Raw genomic sequence first — 15,653 nt, 5'->3', positions numbered from 1 at the left:
TGTGAACTGTCCAAATATTTCACTAATCAGGGAAGTCTGTATAGATTTCCAGTTTAACTATAGTCTCTTTAATGATAAAACTTACTTTTCTTTGCTAAGGAATATGCTTCTTCCACTCTTCTTTTTATTGATGGGCTTTTCAAAGTTGTTTTTGCCTAGAGATAACACAGAGCCATCCATCAGTCAGGCTTAGTCCCATGTGCTTAAGAGGCAGGACGGCACAGTGCGAACTCCGCACTCGTGGACTGCAGTATTCAACAAGACACTGCAGGAGAGAAGGAAGCAGCCAGAGAAGCCGGTCCGTCCCGCTGTGCCCCCCACTCCCCTCCCCGTGCAACCAGCTTCTCCCTCTGCTGTCCCATGCTCTTCCTTTCCTCCCCTTCCCCCACCTCTCCCCCAGTCTCAATCTGCTACTTTCAGCTATGCCATCTTAGTTTCAGTGCTTCATTATTCCCTCAAGCCTCAGATTTCAGATCAACAATATGGAATATGAGCAGCTCGTCAGTTGCTCACGTATTTTTTGAGGGACTTCAAAATGCCCGAGCGTGTGCTGGGCCCTGGGGGTCAGGGGTGCCGGGGACAAGAGTGGCCTCTGTCCCACTATGTGCTGACCCAGCCAGCAGGGAGGGCAGCCCACTGACCAGGACCGCCCGGCTGCCTGAGCACCACTCGGGGATCTACCTGCTGGTCACCACTTAGCCGCCAGGGACACGGAGCTATCTCTCTGAGGAGTAAGATGTCTGCCATCAGGAGAGCTGAGGCCAGAGAACCTGCCTGCCATTCTAACAGGGCTGGCCCTGTGAGAAGTGAGCTGACTTCAAAGCTCAGCAATGACATGTCTGGGAGAAAAGCGAATCCCACAATTGGATAAAAATTCACTGTCTGGCTGGATGTCAAGATGAATTTCTCCTGGACACATCTTTTAGGAAAAATGATTCATACTAACACTGCATGAATATGGCAAATCTAGTTCTATTAACAAGGGAGAATTCACCCAAGAGAAACACTTGGGACTGAGGCACCTCCTATGGAAATGGTAACATGAAAGATTTCAACCAATGGTTTACTAATGGTTTGAACGCACAAAGGCAACACTGTCTTTGACTTTTTTTCCCTTGCTGACACTCCTCTGATATCCCGAGAAGCTTGGCATTTGCCCCCCAGGGACAACGATTTTAACAACTGACCTTCTGGTAATTGTGAACGAGAGCCCACAGTGCGGCTGCTCCAATCCTCTGAGCGTTTTGATTCTCACTTTCCAGACAGGCAGCGAGCACACTAATGACTTTCTCTAATAATAAACACACAAAAAGAAAGGGTCAGGCCCAGACAGTAGTATCAAATCTCAGACTAGTCAAAGATACCCACTTTTCACCCATCCAATACATACAAAGTTGGCAAAAACAATCTTTTACATCATGTGATATGTGGGAGGACCACCCTAAAACAAACTATTTTTAGAACAGGCGCAGAACCACAGAAGCCGTGGATGCTTAACTTTTTCGTCCCTAATTCAACGAGGCCACATCCCTTTAAAGACAACGACAGGGAAGAAATAAGCAATTACACAATGAGTTTATTAATGAACTCTTTGATCATAGCTGACATTTTCACATGCAGGAAAACAGAACTTGCTCTTAAGATCAATTATAAAGCCATTATACGAACATATCAATAGCAAGGGCTGCTATAAAAAAAAATCAAGAAATACCATATTAGCTAAGCCTTTTAAGAAAGGATTAAACATTTCAAAGGTATTTTTGTGTGTAGGTATGTGAGGTTATTTAAAGATATAACATATAGATACACCCTCTTTGAGCAAATCTAGCCAGAGTATGGAATCAAGACTTACAGATTATCTGCAGCAGCCTCCTCCTTTTAAAGTAGAGACGTCTAGCCCCAAGTAGACTGTCCAAGTGTTTCAGAGCAATACATGAATCCATTTTATTACTTAACTCTATCAAATTATTTTCCCTCTAAAATGAGTGATTTTTAAGACATAATGCATTCTTAGAGGTGAAACACTTGTTACTGGGAACTCTCTCCCTGTGTATGACTGAGGGCAGAGTCTGTGTAGAATCTGCTCACTGGAGAATATCCACAGTGCAAGTTTACTGTAGGGGCTCAATAAACTCTAGCTGGATGCAAGATACCATAATGAAAGCAAACAAGAAAGCCTCTTGATGAAGGTGAAAGTGGAGAGTGAAAAAGTTGGCTTAAAGCTCAACATTCAGAAAACGAAGATCATGGCATCCGGTCCCATCACTTCATGGGAAATAGATGGGGAAGCAGTGGAAACAGTGTCAGACTTTATTTTTCTGGGCTCCAAAATCACTGCAGATGGTGACTGCAGCCATGAAATTAAAAGACGCTTATTCCTTGGAAGGAAAGTTATGACCAACCTAGATAGCATATTCAAAAGCAGAGACATTACTTTGCCAACAAAGGTCCATCTAGTCAGGGCTATGGTTTTTCCAGTGGTCATGTATGGATGTGAGAGTTGGACTGTGAAGAAGGCTGAGTGCCGAAGAATTGATGCTTTTGAACTGTGGTGTTGGAGAAGACTCTTGAGAGTCCCTTGGACTACAAGGAGATCCAACCAATCCATTCTGAAGGAGATCAGCCCTGGGATTTCTTTGGAAGGAATAATGCTAAAGCTGAAACTCCAGTACTTTGGCCACCTCATGTGAAGAGTTGACTCATTGGAAAAGACTCTGATGCTGGGAGGGATTGGGGGCAGGAGGAGAAGGGGACGACAGAGGATGAGATGGCTGGATGGCATCACTGACTCGATGGACATGAGTCTGAGTGAACTCCGGGAGTTGGTGATGGACAGGGAGGCCTGGTGTGCTGTGATTCATGGGGTCGCAAAGAGTCGGACACGACTGAGTGACTGATCTGATCTGATTTAGAATTTTTAAAGAAATTTTAAGAAATTTAAAATCTTCTATAGGAAAAAATAAATAAAAAGCTGCTCCATAAAGTGAACTCTGTGCAGTAAAGGGACAGACGGAGAGGAAGGGAGGTGTGGGCACTGCAACCTTCCCACCACCCAGCCCCTCCTGCTTGACCACCTGCTCTGCGCTCTCTGCTTCTCCTGTACCATAACCTACAGGAGCCAGCCTACATAAATAGCTCCCTGGTGAAATTCATCATGGGAGGTCATTTCAGATGATGAAATTCATCATGGGAGGTGATGCGTGGCAGACTCTTAGGGAACAGCATCAACTGGGAGGCTGAGTTCTGTGTTCTCCATCTGAGTACCAGCCAGGGGCGTTTTCACACTTCGCAGCAAGCCCTCAGAACATATAACCTGTGGTCTATGTAAGCTGATACAACTCCTCTGACCGGTTACTATCACTTACATTTTTAAAAGAAAGTACATATACAGGACAATTCAGGTAGTGCCCCCTCTGATAATGAAAGTAGTTTAAAAAAATTTTTTTTACTGTGAAATATAACATGCACACACACAAAAAGCATATAAAACATTTTTAAGTTTAACCAAGAGTTAGGCCGTGAACTCTCACAGAAACATATAGATAATCTCTTATTTTTACTTATCTGCTTGGAATTATCTGAGTTTCCTGGATCTGTGGATTAGTGTTTGATGAAAACAGTTCTTGAAATGTTTAGTGATTGCGGCCTCAAACACTTTCTCTCACTTCCCCTTTTCTGTGAGGACTTCACTGCACATGCAATCAGACTGCCCCAGTATGTCTACTCTGTCGCTTAGCCTTTTTTTTTTTCCTTAACCCTTTATTCTTTAATCCTTTTTCATCTTTTTTTAGCTCTCTGTGCTACATTCTGGAAATTGTTTCCTGATCTATCTTTGAATGCTTAAATTTTCTCCTCAACTACACCCAACTTGCTGCCAGACATGTATACTGAATTTTTAATTTTGGCTATTGAAGTTCTGTAACAGTCACCTGTCCAACAGAACTTCTCACAAGGATGGAAATATTTATATATCTGCAGTCTAATAAGATAGCCAATAGCCACCTGCAGCTAAGTGTGATAAATGAATTGCATATCTTAATTAATTTACACTTAAACACCTGTAAGGGGCTGACATTATCATACTCAATAGTGAAGTTCTGTTTGGTTCTTTTTTTCACATCTTTCAATTTTTTAGTTTCTCATTCCCTGCAAATACTTTCAAGCTTGTTGTTTACTTATCTAAATGCAGCATCACTAAAGTTGTTTTCAAATCTGTGTTTCACAATTCCTACATCTGAAGTCCAGGCAGGTAAGCTGGTGTTCTGCCCCTGCTGTTGCTGTTGCTCTTTCATGCTGCCATTTCCCTGACACGCCTGTTGCTGCTGCTGCTGCTGCTAAGTCACTTCAGTTGTGTCCGACTCTGTGCGACCCCATAGACGGCAGCCCACCAGGCTCTGCCGTCCCTGGGATTCTCCAGGCAAGAACACTGGAGTGGGTTGCCATTTCCTTCTCCAGTGCATGAAAGTGAAAAGTGAAAGTGAAGTTGCTCAGTCATGTCCGACTCTTAGTGACTCCATGGACTGCAGCCTACCAGGCTCCTCCGTCCATGGGATTCTCCAGGCAAGAGTACTGAAGTGGGGTGCCACTGCCTTCTCCCCTGACATGCCTGGTCATCTTTAACTGTGAACTGGCTGATGCTTCTGAAAAAGTGTTTGTGGAGGTTCCCTGAGGCGTAGGATGAACCTGTCCTCCGCCCGTTAGAGGGCAGTTCAACTGAGGAGCAGCTCCCACCAAGCCCATGGGCCGCTTGTCTGTGTGTCTCTGGGCTGAAGAGCTGTGAGGGGTCATCTGCGTGGCGCCTGTTTTTCTGTATCATTGCCTGGATGAGGCTCAGGGCACCAATTTAATTCTGATTCACCTTCTTCCTTTGTGGCTCAGCTGGTAAAGAATCCACCTGCAATGAAGGAGATGTGGGTTCGATCCCTGGGTTAGCAAGATTCCCCTGGAGAAGGGAAAGGCTACCCACTCCAGTATTCTGGCCTGAAGAATTCCATGGACTGTACAGTCCATGCTGTCACAAAAAGTCAGACTCGACTGAGCAAATTTCACTTTTACCTTTTTCTAAGAGGTTAGCTCTTTGAGACTGCAGCTTAGTGTCTGCAGGATGGCCCATAAGATCGAGAGTCTGTCCCCGAGGACCGTCCCCTTCCCATTTGGCACTCGTAGGCCAAAGCCCGAGCACACGGGCTGGCCAACGACCTCGGAGCGAAAGAGACTTCTCCAGACTTCTTACCGTCCTGGGCACAGACTGCCAATCAAAGTTGGCCTGGAAGTTTCCCACTATCTTCAGTTATTTGATTTTTTTAAGGTGAATTTTAATATATTTTACCTGGCATGTTTTTGTTTTGCTCAGAGGAGACCTGGTCCGACATGACCAGAAACAAGGCACCCTCTGGATCTGTTCACACAGCAGTCGAGCCCACTGCCCACTCCACTCCAGACCACCTAAACCTAAACTGGATGTTGGCTGCTGCTAATCAGAGTCACGTGGTCTTGCCGGGAAGACCTTCCGGCCTCGTGACTCGGCCAAGCGCCTTCCTTCCTCTGGATCCCCAGGTGGAAATGGAGGCCGCGCCTGGGACATGTCACGGAGAAACTGCACAGTCACTGCCTCCCAGCCACCTTGGAGGCCCCTCATCTCACGTCTGTGGGGCTGGGGAGGCTCCTTCTTCAAGCTCATGGAGGAGACAGAACACTGCTGATGCAAGTGAAATGCTTAAAAATAAATCCTGAGTAATCCAGAAATGGAAGATGCAGGCTTCTCTCCTTCAGATCTTCCTGACCTTCTCAATAACAAAAATGCAAAGAAGAAACGTCTTTGATCCCCAAAGAAGAAACGTATTCTGAAAAAGGTGATGCTACCAGGCGACCGCAGAGCGGGGCAGGCACCTCCCAGAGGCTCTCACGTCCCATGAGGCAGGGTCCTACTGCCACCGTCATCTCAGCAACGTGAGGACAGGGGGGCACAGTGAGGGAGGGAGAGACCGGGAAACAAAGCCACCGACACTCCCGTCGATCCCTCTCCGGGAAGCAGGTGACAGTTAATTCAGGTGAGTTAAAGGCTGGCCGAGCTTCTAGAATCTTTCCCTGAATTTCTAACAATTCAATAATTATCATCAGAAAAATAGAATCATGACTATACACAATAATGTAATCAGTTTTCTACTTGGGAAATACCACGTTTCGTAGAAAAACACTTCTAAGAAAAGATTAAGTGGAAGACATGAAAAGAGAATTAATACATCTGGAGCACCTATCACATTCCATAGACAGGGCTGGACACTTTATGTGTTAAAACTGATTTCTACCAAAGTCAGAAAGAAAGGGTTCTTTTGCAGATGAAGAAACTGGACCCAGAGAAGCAGCACCCGAGGGTGTGGCATCCAGCATCGGATACATGTGGTCTAGAGTCCACCTCCCCTCTATTTTTTTTTTTCTCGGGATAACACATCCCCTTATAAAACCTGAAATCACATACTCCTCACAGGAACAGCGTATGGCTGCAGAAACAGAGCACTCCATTTCTGTTTCAGAATTTCTGAGTCCTCACTGATCCTTGCCTCCCTGTCCTGAGGGCAGAGTGAGGTCGCTGTGGGGCTCCTGTCACCATGTGCTCGTGGGTCCTCAACTCTGCGGCCTGGTCACTCTCTTCATCTCACGTGCCCCCCGGGGGCCCACTCGTGACGGGCACGATCAGAGCTGCCCCGGTACACACAGCGAAAGAGACAGAAACCGCCTGACTCGTGAGACCTTCTGCTCTAGTTCGGGCACAGGAGGAATGCACGGATGTACACTGAACACACAGCGTATCAGCTGGTGGTGACTCTCCAGAGGAAAATAAAACAGGGAAAGGAGGTAGAGAGAAAGAGGGTGGGGGAGGCAGGAGACGGGCATGGGGAGCACCAACCACGCGGACAGGCCATCTGGAAAGGCTCCAAGGGCGGGGCTGTGCCTGCCTAAAGGCACAAGAGTCAGAGGACCGGGAGGCTGGACGGGGGGGAAGGAGGGGCCCAAACTCTCCCAGGAGCTGCCTCCTGCGCCCAGTGTGGCCCTCGTGCGGTGACCCGTGAACGCCGGGCGAGAGTCATGCCCGATCCGTTCCCACAGCCTCCGCCTCCAGCAGAGCCTTGAACATGGCTGGTGCTGAATGACCACCAGGCGGACTGTTTATAAAACTACTCTGTTTTAACCTGAACGGAACGCTGTGTGGATAAGCACGTGTATCAGTGGATTCGTGCGGTGCACGAGGAGAAGACTCACCGTTAGCCAGGATCTTGGGCTTGTTGGCAGGACTGAAACAGATGTTATGGAAAATAAGAAGGGGGATGGAGAGGCTGCTCTTGTGCTTGAACCTGCTCATCTCTGTGAGCAGGTCTAGACAGCCGTCCAGCCGCAGGATCACCTGCTGCCCGTCTTCTTCGAAGGACATGTTCAGTAGCAGCTTCAGCCAGAGCACGCTCAGGTTACTCAGATGTTTGTTTCCCCCTTTCGGCAACGTCAGAGACAGAAAGTTCTGCAGGAAGTTACTCTGTGGATAAATGTGGAGAACGTTACTTTACTTTCTCCGAGTCTTTCAGAATTACTTTCTTAGTCCCACAGAGATCAATTAGCCAGCATTCTGCTCCTGTTTTCCTTTAAATTAAAGAAACTTTAATTTCTCCTTCCTCCCAATACCTTCCCAATATTCCATCGACACTGTTTCCAAGTAGAAGTGAAAAAGTAAAGGAGAACAAAATAGTGCTCAAATTTTAATTCCTACTAATCAATCCCTGACAATGGATAAAGCAACCAGTCAACTCAGTTATTTAGGATTGATCATTCAGTTTGGGGACTGTTTCGGGCATCTTGGGTTTTTCTCTTCCTGTCTGCCTTCTGGCAATTTTGCTACTCATTGAGAGCTATCCTACAGGGAGGAGAAAGAAACAAAACCCCAGTCAGTCTTGGACACCAGTTAATAACTGTGGTACTACCAAGGATATTTGAATCTTTATAGCTACAAGTGGTTTTTTTTTTTAATCTGTGGGTATATATTATACCCACTTTACCCAGCCGCTTTATCATCACTGAAGATTTCTCATGGCTACATGTCATTCTTGTAAACTTAGAGCAAAGACAGCTCCAGTACTTAACTGTAAGAGTCATTTCAACCTCCAAATAAAACCCCTTCCATAAACCACACCAAACCCCGGACTATGTGAAAGACAGTGACTTACTGCCTAGAATAATCTATATGCAACAGGAAAGAAAGCACAAAGGTGTCATCAGGAAGCAGCCTGGGCCAGCATGGGAACCAGTCAGACGAGCGTTTTGATCAGGGTACAGAAATAGGAACATTAACTTCCCCAACTCTCCAGGACACCCACGTCTCTTCCTGTTTAACAATCTACTCGGGCTTATTTTTTGGGTTCCTCTACACCTGCTGCTGCTGTTAAGTCGCTTCAGTCGTGTCCGACTCTGTGCAACCCCATAGACGGCAGCCCACCAGGCTCCGCCATCCCTGGGATTCTCCAGGCAAGAACACTGGAGTGGGTTGCCATTTCCATGTCCAATGCATGACAGTGAAAGGTGAAAGTGAAGTCGCTCAGTCATATCCAACTCTCCTCGACCCCACAGACTGCAGCCTACCAGGCTCCCCTGTCCATGGGATCCTCCAAGCAAGAGCACTGGAGTGGGGTGCCATTGCCTTCTCTATACCTACATCAAGATTTTGGCTTGAATCTATAAAATAAATTTAGCACTTTTATGTAAAAGGACTCTGACTATGAGAACAAAACAAGCTACAGGAGCCTTAGCCACGCTACCCAAGCACCAAGGAAACGGTCAAACTACATACACCCCGTGCTGTCCTGCAGCCATCACTCACGTCTGCTCCCCTCTCACCCAAACGAGGGCTGGTTAGATTCACCCCTTGCCTTTCCCACTCAGCCAGGTTCTGCCGTGACCTTGGAGACCTGGAGCTGACAACGGTGATAAAATACACAGCAGAGTCTTAAATCGCAAATAGGCTCTGGGTATTCCCCCTTTCTGCTGAGCCTAAAGACTTGTGAAGAACTCGCTGGCCAATGCAGGAGACACTAGAGATGCAGGTTCAATCCCTGGGTCAGGAAGATCCCCTGGAGTTGGAAATGGCAACCCATGCTAGTATTCTTGCCTGGAGAATCCCATGGACAGAGGAGTCCGGAGGGCTACAGTCCATGGAGTCGCAAAGAGTTAGACACGACTCAGAGACTGAGCATGCACACACACACACAAAGACCTTTTCAGATGACTTCCCACACTGATTAGGATGCAAAGAAATATGCCATGGTAGACGGATATTTTAGAATCTTAATTGTATAACAGCATTCGTGACATTTTCTGGTAACTAAACAAGTTACTGCTGCTGCTGCTGCTGCTGCTGCTAAGTCACTTCAGTCGTGTCTGACTCTGTGCGACCCCACAGACGGCAGCCCACCAGGCTCCCCCGTCCCTGGGATTCTCCAGGCAAGAACACTGGAGTGGGTTGCCATTTCCTTCTCCAATGCATGAAAGTGAAAAGTGAAAGTGAAGTCTCTCAGTTGTGTCTGACTCTTCGCGACCCCATGGATGGCAGCCTACCAGGCTCCTCCGTCCATGGGATTTTCCAGGCAAGAGTACTGGAGTGGGGTGTCATCGCCTTCTCCAAAACAAGAGTTAGGGGAGGTGTAACTGCAAGTGTCTAGGGCTCGTCATGACAGAGCAGCAGGGGGAAAACAACCTCACTGGCCCCTACTTGGAGTGGAGCCTGATCGCACTGATATCAGAATATGCTGAAGTTTAGCAGCCAGATCAGAGATTGGGAGTTGAAATACTTTAGAAAGCATTTTGTTTAACCTAAATATTTTTTGAGTGATGGAACTGAAAATAAGCACCAGTCAGTCACACGTCAGATCCGAGAGTAGCGCTTATGTTCCACTTGGAAATTCCTACTTCACTTCCTACCAACATGCTCTCCGTAAGGAAGTGGCAGAAAGCACTGTCCCCTCACCCCCAGGCTGCGCTTTCACACATGTGCAAGGACGGCAACCACAAAAATTCAGTCCAGGAGAGTCATACACACATACATACACACAACCAGATATCCAGCCATGTGCTAGGAAATAAACAGCTAAGGCTGAAGCAGGAGGTCCTCGATTTGCATGGAGTGAACGTTCCCACCATGGCTGATTTCAAGATACCACGATGATGTCAGCTGGACTGCAAAATTGAAAATGATCAACGAGACTCATGAACCAATGCTGAGTTAGCACAACATATCACTGAGAAAAGATCTTTCTTTAGTAAGGCTCTTTATTTAGAGATTGTACTCAAAGTGTATTTTTTTTTTTTTTGAGGGGGGTGGTTGGGGTGATGATACAATAGAGGAAAAGGGGGCTCAATTCTTATGAGAGCTGTCAACTTTTTCAATTTATCTTGGCCTTCATGTAAATGAAACAGAAACACTCAAATGCCTGTGTACTATTAAGTAACAATAACCTGTTCATAATCAGATTTTAGGGATCTTCAAAACTAGGGATTCTGTTTATATACATCTAAATACAGTCTAACTGAACATGTGTAGCAGATTTTGTTTAAACCAGTCAGCCTCCTTTAAATAAGTGCCCTAAGTTAAAACCAGTGATAAGAATTCAAATTTTGGCACAGGAGTCCCAGAAGACTGAAAAACCACCTGTGTCTAAAGAAGTTAGGTCTAACCTGGGGAAAAAGGGCTGCAATTTCAAAAATCATTTGACAATGTCAACTGAACTGAAATTGTTACTTCTCAATTTGGTCTGTTTAAAGACCAATATATTACTTTTGGAATTCCCTTGTGGCTCAGACAGTAAAGAATCTGCCTGAAATGCGGGAGACCCAGGTTCGATCCCTGGTTTGGGAAGATCCCCTGAATGAGGGCATGGCAACACACTCCAGTATTCCTGCCTGGAGAATCCCCATTGACAGAGGAGCCTGGTGGGCTACAATCCAAGGGAACACAAAGAGTCAGACACGACAGAGCGACTAAGCACAGAACATATTACTCTTATGCTCTCTGACAGACGTAAGACAGCTGTCTTTCTAAAACTATCATTTTTGAGAGAAAGAAAATACAATCCAAAAGCTAAGAAGATAAATTAAAAGGAAACAATACAGTCATATTCTAGTTTCCGTCACTTTTCATGTATCAACAGGCTTTAAACAAAGTGAACCCTTCTAATCTCTTTACAATCCTTTAAAATAAAATGTTTGAAATCATAATGCTGCTGCTGTTGCTGCTGCTAAGTCACTTCAGTCGTGTCCGACTCTGTGTGACCCCACAGACAGCAGCCCACCAGGCTCCCCTGTCCCTGGGATTCTCCAGGCAAGAATACTGGAGTGGGTTGCCATTTCCTTCTCCAATACATGAAGGTGAAAAGTGAAAGTGAAGTCACTCAGTCGTGTCCAACTCTGAGCGACCCCATGGACTGCAGCCTACCGGGCTCCTCCATCCATGGGATTTTCCAGGCAAGAGTACTGGAGTGGGGTGCCATCACCTTCTCCATAAGTTTCCCTAAAAACTGAATTCTAGACTTTTCACACATGTCCTGGGTTGGAAAGGTATTTTACGGAGTCTCTTTTTTATGATAGGAAGGCAAGTGTAATACTCACTTTCTGAATTACCCCTTTACAGTCATGAGACAAGGCCAGGTTTGAAAGAATCATGAACACTGCCTGCTGAACAGCCATGTTCTCTGGAGGCACCTGGGAAGCCATCTTCAGGATACACAGCATCAGGGAGCTGCCGGGGGCCCCTCGGTGTGCGGCTTGAACAGGATGCTGTCCATAACTTGACCAACAGAGGGAACTGCAACCTTCAAAAACAGCAGCCGTCACAAGGTGGCTCAGCTTCACACTTTGGTTCAACCACCTGAGTGGTGAGCTCATCCGTCTGTGGAAGGACTCGGTCATTAACCTGTCAACTGCAATTGCCCTAAAGGCTGGTGCTGGTGACCTAATGGACTGAGGGGCTGGTGATCTCAATACAGCACTGAAAGCACTGTGGCTCCTGCCTCCATTTTACAGAAGGAAAAAATCAAGGAATACGATAATCTGGGGCGGGGGCAGGGGAGGACAAACGCCACCAGGACGGGAGGCTCCAGAGCGGAGGCCGAGGTCAGACTCTGAGGAGTAAGCCACCCTCAGCACAGCAGTGATGAGACGGGCTGTGTACTGTCCCCAGTTCTGGTCCCTTCTGTCTTTTGATATTTGGAAAAGCCAACTGCTGAGCTGCTGAATGTTGCTAGACTTGCTGGTTAAACCTCAACTCTGTGCCCCTAAGTTTACATGGGAAATGCATACTGCCCACAGGCCCCCACTTTTCTTTCTTTTGCTCAGAGAGTGTTTTTCACAGCTTCTCCTCCCTTCCCAAGTCGTCGCCTGCCTGCCTTTCTCACTCTCAGCTGTCGGCCACTAACAACAGGGCCCATGGGAGGCGCTCAATAAAACGCCTGTCAGAGGCATTAGAAAAAGAGGCACCCCAGTGACATCAACTGTCACCAAGCCACCCGACGCCAGGACCACCTGTCATCACACCAGTCTCCTGCTCTAGAATCTATAACAGCTTAACCTATACCTGGTTTTTAAGGTCTTCCATCACACTTTTCCCTCTCCCAATTCTATTAAATCCAGTGTTCTCCTGCGGTATCATCAGGACAGTTTCTCCCTCTGTGCCCTGAGCTGTCTGATGATTCTTCTATCTCATCAAACCATTCACTCTTATAATCCCTACAGGAAAGCATACCTCTAACCAACACACTCTCAAAATAAGTGGAAGAAACACTGCAAAATGTATATTCATTTTTCTACCTTAACAACACTAGTACTTTAGTATATTACTGAAAGGCAGCATTGGGCTCAGTTTACCATTTGGGAAATTTGCGGTGTAGACACAAAGCAGTTGCAGCGCAACCTGCATCAGTGAGTCATCCATCAAGAGCCAAGGCCAGAGAGCGTGCAGGACGGGGGCCAGGTGAGCGTCCAGAGCCGCCCCCTGTGCGGGAAGAGAGGCAGGCGGAGTTAGTCGGAATAATGAAAAGACAAACAAAAATCAAAGCCAGAAAATCTGCACCAACACAGGAGACAAAAACAAAATTCATTTTGTTCTGATTGCAGAACAGAATCCCGTGGACAGGTTCAGCACCCTGCAACCAGGACTGCCCTGACCATGAGCCCCCCAGTCTCAGGAATTCCCTCCAACACTGGGTGACCAGGATATGCAACTCAGGTAAGAAATGTAGAAAAACAGCTTCTGAACACGTACATTAAGCAACACAGTAATATCCTACAGCACTGAATGAGCCCTTGCAAATGCTGTGACACAGTTAAGAAAAGGGATTCTCTGGTTAAGGAAACATGCTGATCAACTCTGAGTCCTCCCTGCCTGCTCTTCTCCTGTGTGCACATACATACCTAATGTGTGTGACTAGATAGATCAGAAGATCACTGCTTTTAAATGAGTTGAATATGGCAAAATCCAGTCAAAATATTATGCTATCTGAATAATTTTTAAGGAACTCAGTTTTTATTATGAAGATCACTGGGACAGTATTATGGATAAAATATAACTATTGGCAGCAAATGCAGCAATTTCTTCATGAACAGACTGACTAAGCAGTTTGTAGACCCATGCATGCACACACACGTGGGCGTTCGTTCAATGCCCTCACAACTTCACGGAGGAAGAGAGAGGCGAGTTGTTCCCAACGCTGTTCCCCTTGCTCCCCACTCTCCACAGGCCTGGAGGGCAGCCCCACAACCACAGTGGACGACCACGTTCACTGTCTTGCGGAGAAGACAGAGCCAGGCAGGGATGAGCTCCTCCTCGACTCCACATGGCTCATGTGGGTCTCCTCCCAACCCTCCTTCCCGCCTGGCAGGGAGGACCCGGAGTCCCTCTTCTGGCAGCACTGATCCGTCCATCTGTGTCCTGGAAAGAGCCCGCTGCCTCCTCAGGGCTCTGAGTCCATCTAGGAGGTCGTTTCTTCCTCTCTTTAATAACTCGTCCTCGATTTGCTCACTTCTGTCTATACTTAAGCACTACCTGTTAGAAAAGTCAACATATAGGCTAGCTTCCTTTACAGCTACATATTCTCAATTATAAATGATGCTTTTCATAAGCGAGCTCTTGCTGTCATTTCCCAACCATTATTTAATCTTCAATTTCTTTTCTGAACTGATGACGCTGGTAAAATTGTTCCTACCTTTGTAGCTGTGAAACCCTCAGGCACTGTGGCAGCATGCAGCCCTTCTATCCTTTATTACCTCCAAACTCTCTAGCACTCCTTACACAGTCTCATTTTTAAATAGCTGAATTTTCCGAGGATATGACCTAGGCTTTCACTACGTACTCTACTGGGAAATTTCAACAACAGTCATGGCTACAAACACCTCTATCCAGCGCTAACTCCTAAGACCCCCCAGTCTGTGCTGCTCCTCAGAGCCCCAGGCCCACGTGATCCACTGACTGCTGGCCGTTCTCCACCCCGATGTCCCACAGACGGGCAGACCCCACGTGAGCATCACTCACGGCTACATTCTGCTCAGTGACTCACGCCTACGTTACACTTGAGCCTGGAAGTTGTTCCACATGTCTTCATCAAGTCCGCCCCTCCTTCCCCGTTCTCCTCGTCACCTCTTGCCTGACCTGCACCGTCCCCCACCTCTAACCCTCAGTCCATCACCCTCCCCAGCCCTGGGCTCGTCCCAGCGTGAAAGCTCCTCGTTGTCACACGTTTACCGACATCAGGGTGGCATGGGCGTGGAGGACTTGCTGAGTCACCACAAGAGTGACCAACACTCAGTACTGGGAGTGTGTGACACCCCTCAGGTAAGTTGGAACAGGAAAAGAAATTAAGGCTTTCTGTCCCACAGAACTACATTTATCCTCGAGTCATCTGAATATTCTTCTTTAGACTTATTTGTTATTAAGCAACTTGGAAATGCACACGTGCTTTGACCTGTTCAGAGATTACACTTTCATAGCTGGCTAATGTGTTACAAATGTGAGCACTACATTTATACCCAGTACCCAGGCCAGCATCTCGTGACTCTACAGGCAGATGCTACCCGGGAAGTGTGCCAGAGTACTGCCTGAGTGACGTGTCATGGATGAACACGAACTGCATCCAGCTGCAAGGACACCAGTAAATGTAGTAAGTGACATTACTAATGAAACATATCAATACTTAATTCTCATGGAATTGTTTTGAAATGTAAACTGTTAGGCATGTGTCCTGAGTAAATTATTTTATATGGCTTAAGGAATATGTGCTCCAAATGTTCATTTTCTAAGACATAGTATACTTTTTCCAGTTTTATCACAAGTAAAATAATGAAAGAGGTAATACTGAATAGCACATGGAACTCTGCTCAATGTGATATGGCAGCCTGGATGGGAGGGGAGTTTGGGGGAGAATTGGATACAGATATACATATGGCTGAGTCCCTTCGCTGTTCATCTGAAATTATCACAACACTGTGAATCAGGTATGCCCCAATACAAAATAAAAAGTTTAAAAAGTGGTAGGAAAATTTTTTTTTAAAAGAAAGCTTGCTTAAGTTATCTTTGACTTACTCATTTTCCACAGTGATTCTGTGTGGAGGTTAGTGCTTCAGAAGTG

General features: G+C 46.4%; 1 protein-coding gene across 4 annotated transcripts in view; it reads right to left on the bottom strand.

Moving 5' to 3' along the window:
• The window catches only part of RTTN (rotatin), a 121,480-nt gene that overhangs the window by 2,254 nt on the left and 103,573 nt on the right, over window positions 1-15,653 (bottom strand). For 3 of the 4 annotated variants that reach the window (XM_070362059.1, XM_070362058.1, XM_070362057.1), the window contains 5 exons: window positions 12,898-13,024; window positions 11,644-11,846; window positions 7,261-7,528; window positions 1,188-1,291; window positions 86-155 (listed from right to left, as the gene is read on the bottom strand). In XM_070362059.1, coding sequence (XP_070218160.1) covers window positions 86-155; window positions 1,188-1,291; window positions 7,261-7,528; window positions 11,644-11,846; window positions 12,898-13,024 — 772 coding nt within the window. The remainder of the gene's footprint in view (window positions 1-85; window positions 156-1,187; window positions 1,292-7,260; window positions 7,529-11,643; window positions 11,847-12,897; window positions 13,025-15,653) is intronic. The other variant, XM_070362060.1, reaches the window with a different exon arrangement.

Source organism: Bos mutus, chromosome 24, assembly GCF_027580195.1.
Source record: "Bos mutus isolate GX-2022 chromosome 24, NWIPB_WYAK_1.1, whole genome shotgun sequence".
NCBI classification, from domain to species: Eukaryota; Metazoa; Chordata; class Mammalia; order Artiodactyla; family Bovidae; genus Bos; species Bos mutus.
The sequence above is the reverse complement of the archived record's forward strand: the minus strand, read 5'-3'. Positions and strand labels throughout refer to the sequence as shown.